This window comes from Gossypium raimondii, chromosome 5 (assembly GCF_025698545.1).
Source record: "Gossypium raimondii isolate GPD5lz chromosome 5, ASM2569854v1, whole genome shotgun sequence".
Taxonomy (NCBI): Eukaryota; Viridiplantae; Streptophyta; class Magnoliopsida; order Malvales; family Malvaceae; genus Gossypium; species Gossypium raimondii.
The window spans coordinates 19,646,877-19,658,741 of NC_068569.1; the positions used below are offsets into that span (position 1 = coordinate 19,646,877).

The following is an 11,865-nucleotide window of genomic DNA, read 5'->3' on the forward strand; positions in this document are numbered from 1 at the left end:
GTGCAAAAAAAATCGACAATATGATTATTATCAAGACTAAATTACAATAAGAATCTAAAAATAAGTCATATATAATATATTGGTCCAATAAAGTATTTGACAATACAATTATTAATAAAATAAACATTCTATGCAATTTTATCTAATTGCATGTTTATTGGGTAAGTCTCAATCTTAGGTTAAACATGTACTCTTTATTATCAACAACTTCTCATTGACCAAGTGTAAATAATTAATCGTAAATGTTATTTAATTTAGTTAAATCTAGTATAAATAATTTATAATAAATACTATGTAATTTAATTAATTATTTAGTAAGTCAAAATGTTTTAAAAATTATCTTTAGTAAATAAAAATTTAAATGATTTAAACGAGTTTATTAAAATAACATAAAAGTATATTTTAAAATTAAAATATTATTATTGAATAAAAATAACTTTCTAAACTTAAATAATGTATCAGCATGTTCGAAAGACCATGAGATAACTGGGTTAAAGTGTAATTGTTGGTATCGGAGAGTATCACTTAGATGCTCTAATTACACTTAAATCTAATTATTATATGACTTTTCAAACCCGGCTTTAACGATGAATTAAGTGAAAAAACATAACATAATAATATATATATAAAATTAAGGTATCGTTCTTGTGCACTATTGATAACAAAGAAAGAAAAGTTGATTTTGTATGATTTATATTATTATTTAAAAGATTGATTAAGTTCGTGTCACCTATCAATTAAATCTTAACTCATTGAAAATTTGTTAAAAATAAATTCATTTTATGTAAAACTCAAAGTATTACGATTGTCAATGTTTTAAGTTTATAGTTGGTGGTTGTTTTTTTGTTTGCTAGAGTAGATCTTTGATGACTGGAATCCTGAATGAGATCCATTAAAATTGAAGTGGGTATTGTAGATGGAATCTAGTTTGATGCTTCCATTTGAAAGTTGAATCCCTCTGCCGACCATTATTTAAGCCAAAAATAAAATGAAAAAGAAAGGTAGCTAGGGAACTGCAAGGGTCTACCATCTTTAAAAAGGGACAAAAGATTTACTGTGGCGTTATGGAAGCTTTAGTCGTCCGAATTCGGTGATTCACATCTTCCAACCAGCCCCCACTAAAGTCTCTCAAGTTATGGGCCTCATTTAGGAGGCATGATGTTATTATATCTAAAATAATTCCACGGCTCAATTAAAAATTTTTAGATTCAATTCCAGCTCGAAAATTAGTTTAAAATTTTATTCAAGTCCGATCTAAATAAAAATGTTACAATTGAATTAAGACTGATTAAGGGTCACACTAACTCAATAAAAACTTTAATTGATAATCTCCTTTAGAAACAACTCTTCTATATGTACATTATATTTAGTAGTCATTCAATTTTCAATAAATTTCTTTTTAAGTTACCTACCTATACAAAGTTGCAAAATAGTCACCTACTATATTAGTAAACTTTTTTTTTCGTCACCTAATTATGAAAAATTTCAAAATGGTCATTTAACTATTTAATTTTGTCTTTTTTTTCTCACCCATCTATCTTGGATTTTCAGGTGTTTCCATTTTTACGTTAGCTAATTGGTGACCAAAAAAGACAAAGTTGAATAGTTGGGTGACCAAAAAAGAAATTTACTAATAGTTGAGTGCCTTCTAATGTAGTTTACCTTTACTTAAATTATGGCACATTCACAATATAATAAATATATTTATAAAAAATCGATTTAAAGATTAAATAAAGTTTTTTTTGTTGAAATAGTAAAGACATTGAAAATTATATGTTTTAGGTTCGAATCCATTAAGCATATTTTTCTAGATTTCACATTATTTCAAATGACAAAATATCTCCACAAAATATTTATTATTTTATAAAAGGAAGTGCTTTTTGACAATTGCTCAACAACATTGAGACTTGATTTGAAATTACTAGGGCATACATGTCAAATATTAATTAGGCCACGTAATGTCATTTAGTTTAGGTACCAAATTGAACATTAAAGCTAATCTCGGATACTAAATGATATATCAACCTATATAAAATATATATTCCTATTATGTCAATTATGAATGGTTTAATCACTTAGTGCTGGGTGTAAATTATATACTCAGCTATTATTACATTGTGTAATGGTAAGTTATATTCTAATATTATTGAGAGAAGTTAAGTTTGAATTTTAAAACAATATTAATAAAATGGACACCCACGAGCTCGAAAATTTAGTCTCTATAGAACATAAAATACGTTGGTTCTTAAAAAATTAGAATAAATTGGTTGAATTTCAAACAAACCTTATGGTTAATTATTTAAAAAAAATCATATGTATTTTTATACATAAAACAATAACCCGTAAAGATAAAATAAGAGACAAAAGTAAGCCCATGTGATGGTCTGACAGTCAAGGGTGTTCATCACCTCAGGTGTGGTCTGAGTTTGAGTCGCGTTTATTATTCGGGCTTTACCCTATTATTATAATTTTTTTTAAAAAGACAAAAAGTAAAAGTGATTAGGGCCAAATTGGTTTAAATTGGTTCATCATTAAAAAAATTATATAATATTTTAAAGTTTTCTAAACTAAATTAGAAATAAAATATGCTAAAAAATAGAATACTTAACTTCGTTATATTAAAACTAAAAATTAAATAAAATAAATTTTCAATAGTCACACCTTTCTCACCAACGAATCCAAAATTGAAAAATATATATATTTAATTGAACCAAATTTAATTAAAAAAATGGAACCCTAAACCCCATCATTCAAATTATTATTTTGTTCTTTTCTCCATCCTAACCTAAGTTTAATTCACGTAACTAGCAGTAATGTAGACGAAGGCTAATATGACTAAAATGATATAAAAATATTATATAACATTATAATTTATCACACCTACTTTGTGGTGAAAATTAATAAATTTTAATATATATTATATAAATATAAATATAAATATAAATTAAAATAATAACAATTTTAGATATATACTTTAAAAGAAAAATAAAATAATATTTTAAGTGTATGATTATTTTGAGAGGTAGGTATTTATTATAACCTAAAAGTCTTAAATATTTCTATTTTAATATTATAGTAATTTAACTTTGAGATGTACTATACCGATTAAATCTTAACTCGATTGGTACGGATATTATTGTTAACGTAAGAGGATATAGATTTGATTGGTATGGGTATTATTGGTATGGACATTTCTGTCAGAACTTATAATGAACATCTCCACAGCATTAGAGAATTCTTAGTGAAGCATAATTATACATGCCGAAATTAAACATTGCAGCTATTTTTTTTTTTTGAATATAGCAGGTATTTAATTTTTGTTCTAAGAGAATTAAAATGATCTCATATTTACAATAAGAGACTTGAAATGAATTAATATTCAAATGAAAAGAAAAATCAGGATACAACCATACATGCTTTGCCATGTTGGAGAGAAAAAAAGATGGTCCTATTTCTAAAACAAAGAATGATTTTTTCCTTATAAAAGGAACCTGAGATTAGCCATCAAGAGTGGTGCAAGTAGAGTTGCCCACCATCTTCCTACCGATGGGTTTAAACCATTTGCTTTGTTCTTGCAAACAAGCTTGTGATCATGATATGTGCATACTGGTTGATTCCTGGATTTAATCGAAACATCGGACAAAAAGTTTTCAGTTCAAAAATCACCAATTAAAAGGAGATTGTAAAATGGGTTGCTTTCATTATTAGTTCCAAAATAGGACAGTTTCGATTTCTGAACTTGAAGCTTAACTCGGTTTGAGATCGATATTTAATCGGGAAAAGATACGAACCTGGTTGAGCAGAAGGTGATGACATAATCTGCACCAGAACAAGTGAAAATACTAGTAGGATCATCATATGCATAACTATAGGAAGTAGGGCATGCAGACTTGAAAATGTTGGAATAATATGTAGGTCGACAAGTTGAAGGGTTTCCATATGTCCCTCGGCAACAATATTCGTCGGTGTCAAACACGTCGCATGCGCTTCGGCAAGCTATAACCTTCCCTTTGGCCTTGACAGCGAGTTCGGAAGGGCAATTATGCCTGACGTCAGAGTTACATCCAGCAGTGGAACAATTTCCCTTACCGTTTATCGGTGTAACGGATAGTGGCAGATTGAATCCGTCAACGAGGCTAACATCGTAAAAATCAAGAGTAGCAAGTGTAAACTCAGCGAGTGATACCGGGGTTTTGCCGGCAACTCCGCACTTAAGGGTTTGGCCACAGTCCCCTGTTTGGCATGGACCATTTCCATTGTCGTCGAACTTGCAACCAGTTCGACCCCATATGCGGCCACTCCAGCCAACCGGGGCGTCAAAGACGATAGATTGGTGTGATTTTAATTCAAGACCTCCACCATTAAAGCTTTCACCAGGGATAATTCCAGGCCAGATAGTATCCTTGCAATTGTTTATAATGGTGAAGGTTCTTGCACATTCATACACTTTTGCCCCTGCCAAAGTCCAAGAAATAGAAAATATCGGAAAGAACTTAGAATCGCTATTTAAATGGAATAAAGCTATGTGTGGATACACTGTTACATTATTATAAAGAATATGGAAGAGAATTTATGAATACCTGATGAAAGCATGAGCAGTATAAATTATATAATATTTTAAAGTTTTCTAAACTAAATTAGAAATAAAATATGCTAAAAATAGAATACTTAACTTCGTTATATTAAAACTAAAATTAAATAAAATAAATTTTCAATAGTCACACCTTTCTCACCAACGAATCCAAAATTGAAAAATATATATATTTAATTGAACCAAATTTAATTAAAAAAATGGAACCCTAAACCCCATCATTCAAATTATTATTTTGTTCTTTTCTCCATCCTAACCTAAGTTTAATTCACGTAACTAGCAGTAATGTAGACGAAGGCTAATATGACTAAAATGATATAAAAATATTATATAACATTATAATTTATCACACCTACTTTGTGGTGAAAATTAATAAATTTTAATATATATTATATAAATATAAATATAAATATAAATTAAAATAATAACAATTTTAGATATATACTTTAAAAGAAAAATAAAATAATATTTTAAGTGTATGATTATTTTGAGAGGTAGGTATTTATTATAACCTAAAAGTCTTAAATATTTCTATTTTAATATTATAGTAATTTAACTTTGAGATGTACTATACCGATTAAATCTTAACTCGATTGAATGCGGATATTATTGTTAACGTAAGAGGATATAGATTTGATTGGTATGGGTATTATTGGTATGGACATTTCTGTCGAACTTATAATGAACATCTCCACAGCATTAGAGAATTCTTAGTGAAGCATAATTATACATGCCGAAATTAAACATTGCAGCTATTTTTTTTTTTTGAATATAGCAGGTATTTAATTTTTGTTCTAAGAGAATTAAAATGATCTCATATTTACAATAAGAGACTTGAAATGAATTAATATTCAAATGAAAAGAAAAATCAGGATACAACCATACATGCTTTGCCATGTTGGAGAGAAAAAGATGGTCCTATTTCTAAAACAAAGAATGATTTTTTCCTTATAAAAGGAACCTGAGATTAGCCATCAAGAGTGGTGCAAGTAGAGTTGCCCACCATCTTCCTACCGATGGGTTTAAACCATTTGCTTTGTTCTTGCAAACAAGCTTGTGATCATGATATGTGCATACTGGTTGATTCCTGGATTTAATCGAAACATCGGACAAAAAGTTTTCAGTTCAAAAATCACCAATTAAAAGGAGATTGTAAAATGGGTTGCTTTCATTATTAGTTCCAAAATAGGACAGTTTCGATTTCTGAACTTGAAGCTTAACTCGGTTTGAGATCGATATTTAATCGGGAAAGATACGAACCTGGTTGAGCAGAAGGTGATGACATAATCTGCACCAGAACAAGTGAAAATACTAGTAGGATCATCATATGCATAACTATAGGAAGTAGGGCATGCAGACTTGAAAATGTTGGAATAATATGTAGGTCGACAAGTTGAAGGGTTTCCATATGTCCCTCGGCAACAATATTCGTCGGTGTCAAACACGTCGCATGCGCTTCGGCAAGCTATAACCTTCCCTTTGGCCTTGACAGCGAGTTCGGAAGGGCAATTATGCCTGACGTCAGAGTTACATCCAGCAGTGGAACAATTTCCCTTACCGTTTATCGGTGTAACGGATAGTGGCAGATTGAATCCGTCAACGAGGCTAACATCGTAAAAATCAAGAGTAGCAAGTGTAAACTCAGCGAGTGATACCGGGGTTTTGCCGGCAACTCCGCACTAAGGGTTTGGCCACAGTCCCTGTTTGGCATGGACCATTTCCATTGTCGTCGAACTTGCAACCAGTTCGACCCCATATGCAACCACTCCAGCCAACCGGGGCGTCAAAGACGATAGATTGGTGTGATTTTAATTCAAGACCTCCACCATTAAAGCTTTCACCAGGGATAATTCCAGGCCAGATAGTATCCTTGCAATTGTTTATAATGGTGAAGGTTCTTGCACATTCATACACTTTTGCCCCTGCCAAAGTCCAAGAAATAGAAAATATCGGAAAGAACTTAGAATCGCTATTTAAATGGAATAAAGCTATGTGTGGATACACTGTTACATTATTATAAAGAATATGGAAGAGAATTTATGAATACCTGATGAAAGCATGAGCAGTATGAACAAAAGAGGTAAAAGCTGATCCATTTGGTGGTTTTATCTGTTTGAGGAATTTGCAGTAGGTATGTATAGAGAGAGAGACATTTAAAGCAAAATGGGGGATGAAGAATACGTGCAAAGGTAACGTAGTAAGTAGGAAGAGTTGAAGTTGAAAAGGCATTAACCGGTCATAGGGAGGCTTTTCCATAGAAGGTAGGCTAACGTGATTCTTTCCCTAATCCTTTTCCGCAAGTTTATTCAGGTTCCCATCTTATTTTATGATAATAATTGCCACCCTACCCTCTCTTTTTTGTTGCTTTATTGGATTAATATTTTCTGACAATATTCTGCTTCTGCTACCTCAAAACTTAAAACTTGTTTCAACACATACATTACTATAAGGTTCCTTTAAATATATGCAACAATGTTCACAGGCTTGGACTGATTCACACATGATCCACATCTAATGTTTTGGATCAACTTAAGACGGTGGAGGCCTAAATAAACCAAACATGAAACCATTTTCGAACCCTAAATATTAGTATCAAAATTTTGATATTTCTTATTTAGGTTTTAAATTTATAATTTTAAAATATAATTATTCTGGTAATTATATATATCTTTTTGCTTACATTATATATGTTGATACTAGGATGAACAAGAGAGGAAATAAAGAGGTTATGGTAGTCTAATGGAGGTCGGTTCATCTTAACAAGTGAAGAGTCAAAGAAAGAAAATAAAAAGAAGGAGGAGACCGTGAAGGTTAAAGAAGTTACTTGCCGAGAATAAGTGCTCAAGAATTGCTTAGGGGAAAAAGATCTTTTTCTCATCATTTGGGAGGGAGAGGTCCTCTTATCCTGTACTGGTGATGTGGCAAGGTGGTTACCATCATACTGTAAATAAAAGACATGCACAGTGGGGCTTATTATGTTATGCATTTTGAGAGAATACGAGGTCATTATGTTTAGGTGGGACCCTAAAGAGAGTGTTCACACTGAAAAGCGAGACTGTGGTGAGCTGATAATCCAATGAAAGGGGATGTTATCTTCAATCAACAGGGAGTCTCATAGCAGTTGAGGACATCTTGACGGATGGGAGGTGAAGGATTGTCTTGAGACATCCATTTGATGCTTTTTGGGAGTGCCACGTGTTTAGCCTGGAAGAAGTTATAATAATATATATTCTATTTCAATTTAATGATGAAAAAATAAACAAGTTAATAAATATTTTAAATATTTATATTAAAATATATGATATTTTTATTTTATATAAATAAAATTATATATATAAATATAAAACAAAGAAACTATAAATTTGAAAAGAGTCTTGAGTTTAATTTATATTTTAAATGAATATTTTCCAAATATTTTTTAAAATTGCTCACAGTGTATTTGATAATAATATTAAAATAAATTGTATTATTAAATTTAGAAATATTTAAAGCTACTTTATTTTAAAACTGATAAGGTCTTCTGTATGTATTGTCGTATAGTATTTTCATTTTCAGTCACACATAAGTATTTCAAACAGAGGAGAAAAAGGCCAAAGCTAATCCATTCACAATTAAGCGACACCAGTCAAACACTCCAAACGGATAAACCACCAAATTTTCCAAACCCTCAGATCCAATCCAATTCCTCTTTCTACCCTCCGATCTTTATCCCGCATCAAACACGAAAATAGCCCGCCCCCAATATTATTGGAGCAGCCAATAAATCCACACAGAAGAAAAGAAGAAAAAAAAAAAAGGCCCCGGTGGAGAAACTTATTTACTTTAGGAATTTTCTAGAACCTTCTCGAAGGCAATGGCTGAGGCGACCAGCACCCAGAGATCCACTGGCACGGTCAAATGGTTCAGCGCCCAGAAATGTTTCGGTTTCATAGCTCCCGACGACGGAGGCGACGACCTTTTCGTCCACCAAACCTCTATTCTTTCCCAAGGCTTTCGTACCCTCTCCGATAGCCAACCCGTCGAGTTCTCCATCGATGTCGGTGAAGATGGCCGAGCTAAGGCCGTTGATGTAACTCCTATGCCTCGACCTCGCCGTCCTTCCCGTGGTGGTGGAAGAGGAGGATATTTTGGCGGCAGAGGTAGAGGTGGTGGTGGTTACAGGAGAGGAGGTTATGGTGGTGGCGGTGGCGGAGGTAGTGGCGCTTGTTATAATTGTGGGAGGACGGGGCATATAGCCAGGGATTGTTATCAAGGTGGTGGAAGTGGAAGTACGAGATACAGTAGCGGCCGTGGAGATGGTGGTGGAAATAGAAGATACGGTGGCGATAGCGGTGATGGACGAGGAGCTGGGGGACGATGTTTTAATTGTGGAGATGAAGGCCATTTTGCAAGGGATTGCCCTAACAAATAATTCAGAAAACAAAACCGGACATTTCCTATAATATTTAGTGAGTATAAGTTTTTCTTTTACGGTGTTTTGGAAAGGGGTTTATCAGCAAAAGAAGAAGAAACCGGAAAGTTGTCCATTCTTTCCGATCAGGCTTACTTTTCCCGATTCCGAGTGATCTGGTAACATCGTTAAAAAAAAAAAAGTCCATTGTTTTGTATAATGTGTTGTAATTGTTGTCATTCTCTTAATTCTTATCGATTCTTCTTTCTTTAATCCTCTATTCTTAGTCTTTGCATTTACAGTATGAATGGGCAATCATTTGTCTTCCTTGAAGTAAATTTCTTTTGTTTTTCATGTTCGCTGTTATTGACTATCGATTGCTTTTAGTTTTACAGTTTGATGCTTGAAATATATAATATATATGCAATTAAAGAGCAAAAAGTAACTAGATCCTTTTGCTAAACTAGTAAACATAGGTGACGTGTAACTGTTTTGTATCCACACTAATTTTTAATAATAAAAATAATTAATTTATTATTCATATATTAGATATTAAATTATTTATTTTTAAATAAAAAAGAAAAATTAAACGTACATGTCATGGGACACATACGCTAGAGTAACGTAGGATAGAATGTATTGGCATATTGTGGTTTTTTTTTTTCAATCTCGTGGATATTGTAATTTGGTTGTTATGGAAGGTACATTGAAGAGGGAAAGAAAGACACTCATGAGATTTGCGGGTCTCCACTTGTTGTGTTATGAGAATCTTAAAAAGGGCATGTTGAAGGGCTCAACTGACGTGTTTCCTTTTGAAAAGGATGAGGATTGAGGACCATATAATCCTTATCTTGCTTTATAACCTTTTGAGAGGTTGCTGTTTGATTGGCGGAGATTACAGATACGGTCACAAGATTTAGTTAAGGTTTAAATCATTTTTGGATTTTGAATTTAGTATTTTTTTTTTCAAATTAGACCTTCAATTCGATAATTATTTTATATTGAGGTTTAATTTTTTTTTGTCTAAATTAGCTCATGACCTGGGTAATTATTCCCACGTTGGGTCTTGACTTTTTTTTTTCCAAGCTAGTCCGTAAATATTTCTTTAAAAACTTTGAAGTTCAAGCCTTAATATAGGAACAATTGCCAAGTTCAATGATTAATAAGTTCAAGCCCAAATGTGGGAACATTTGCATGGTTCAGTCCCCAATGTGAGAACGATTACTAAATTTAAGGTCTAATTTGAACAAAAAAAAGTTCAGCCCCCAATGTGAGAAGTATTGCAAAATTCAGTTTCCAAATATTGATTTAACCATAATCTTAAAATTTTTGCTTTCTTTTATTCTTTTTAGGGTTAAATAAGTATTTGGCTTCTAACTTGACAATTATTCTCTCATTGTAGCTGTTTTTTTTGTTTAAATTAAGCCCTAAACTTAGCAATTCTTATCACATTGAAGCCTAAACTAGGCAACTATTCCCACAATCCCTAAACTTGATAATTATTCCCATATTAGGCTTAAACTTGGTAACTGTTTTTACATTAAAGCCTGGAATTTAGGGTTTTAAAGAAAATATCAAGTATAAAATTGGACAAAAAAAAGTTCAAACCCCAATATAAGAACAATTGTCAAGTTTAGGTCTTAAAAAAAATTAGACTCCAAAGTGGGGATAGTTGCAACCTTATTGGTTCTTTTAAGTTTTATTTTAAATATTAATTTGATATCTTTATTAAGTATTATTCTATCCATAAATTTAATAGTTGAATTGTTAAAATATTAATTATAAAAAGAGATAAAAATAGTAAAACTATTTTAATTTTATATTAATGCAAGTGAACCTCTTCATTTATTCTAGTACTTATATTTTAATTTTATATTAATACAAGCTTGACTCATATTTTAAACGGACTTAATTTTAGTTTAAACGTGCTTTTTGAGCATAATATTTTTGTCTAAGCAAATCAAAATGGAAAACAAGCATTGAAGTTAACTGTTGGTAGGGCTTATTTATGTGAAACGTTATAGGGAGAAAATAAAGTGCCCAACAAAACAGATGATAGAGACATCAATTAACCACACTTTAATTTAAACCGAACAGGCCGTTTCCACCATTCAATTTACCTACCAACAGTTATCTATATAATAATAATTATTGAAAATGTGATATTAGGATTTACGAGAAATATCTTAAGAAATACTTCATAAATGATCTTCCACTTTGCACCACTTCACTTGTCATCTAGTCACATCCCTTGGCCATTCACTATTGATCACCCGCTCCCCCCCGTTTTTAATAGATTGCTTTTATTTCTTAATGCGAAAATAATTATTAAATTTAAAGATTATTTAGACCAAGAAAATTTAAATGTCAATGTGAGAGTACATGTGAATTTTACTTAAACTTAATAAATACAATTAAATTGTTTAATAAATATAAATTTTAGATTATTCTACATTTTATCTTTAATTTTTAACACAATAAAAATTTAAATGTCAAGTCTTTATAAGATAATGTATTGTTAAAATAAATAAAATACAATTAAATTAATTAAAAATATCCTCTATTAAGCCATAAATAACTCTTATCTGCTTCTCATTTTACACTTTTCTATAGATAAATTCAATCAAATTATTTTATTTTAGATTATGAATCACTAAAATATTAAATTTCAATTGATTTAATTAAATCATTGAATATGCGCATGTCTTTGAATTTTTAAAAAAAAAACCATGTATTTAAAGCATAAAGATCGTATCCGCATATTCATAATAAAGAGTTTGTAACTTAATTTGCCTTAATCATGCTGATTATAAACAAGTCTTGTGAGCCTATTTCGTTAGTCTTTTACTGTTTGCAGGTTTTCAGAAATGATGGAAACCATGGG

The 11,865-nt window shown here is 31.2% G+C and overlaps 2 protein-coding genes across 2 annotated transcripts; one reads left to right on the plus strand and one right to left on the minus strand.

Moving 5' to 3' along the window:
- Window positions 1–3,347: 3,347 nt before the first annotated feature.
- LOC105765946 (pathogenesis-related thaumatin-like protein 3.5) lies at window positions 3,348–6,695 on the minus strand. Its single transcript, XM_012585233.2, has 3 exons — window positions 6,639–6,695; window positions 3,792–4,455; window positions 3,348–3,617 (listed from the first exon to the last, which is right to left on the minus strand). The coding sequence occupies exons 1-3, from the start codon at window positions 6,685–6,687 to the stop codon at window positions 3,479–3,481; spliced, it is 852 nt and encodes a 283-aa protein (XP_012440687.1). The 5' UTR covers window positions 6,688–6,695; the 3' UTR covers window positions 3,348–3,478.
- A 1,516-nt stretch (window positions 6,696–8,211) lies between these two features.
- On the plus strand, window positions 8,212–9,335 carry LOC105770857 (cold shock protein 2). The gene has a single exon (XM_012592211.2). The coding sequence runs from the start codon at window positions 8,445–8,447 to the stop codon at window positions 9,000–9,002; it is 558 nt and encodes a 185-aa protein (XP_012447665.1). The 5' UTR covers window positions 8,212–8,444; the 3' UTR covers window positions 9,003–9,335.
- Window positions 9,336–11,865: the final 2,530 nt, after the last annotated feature.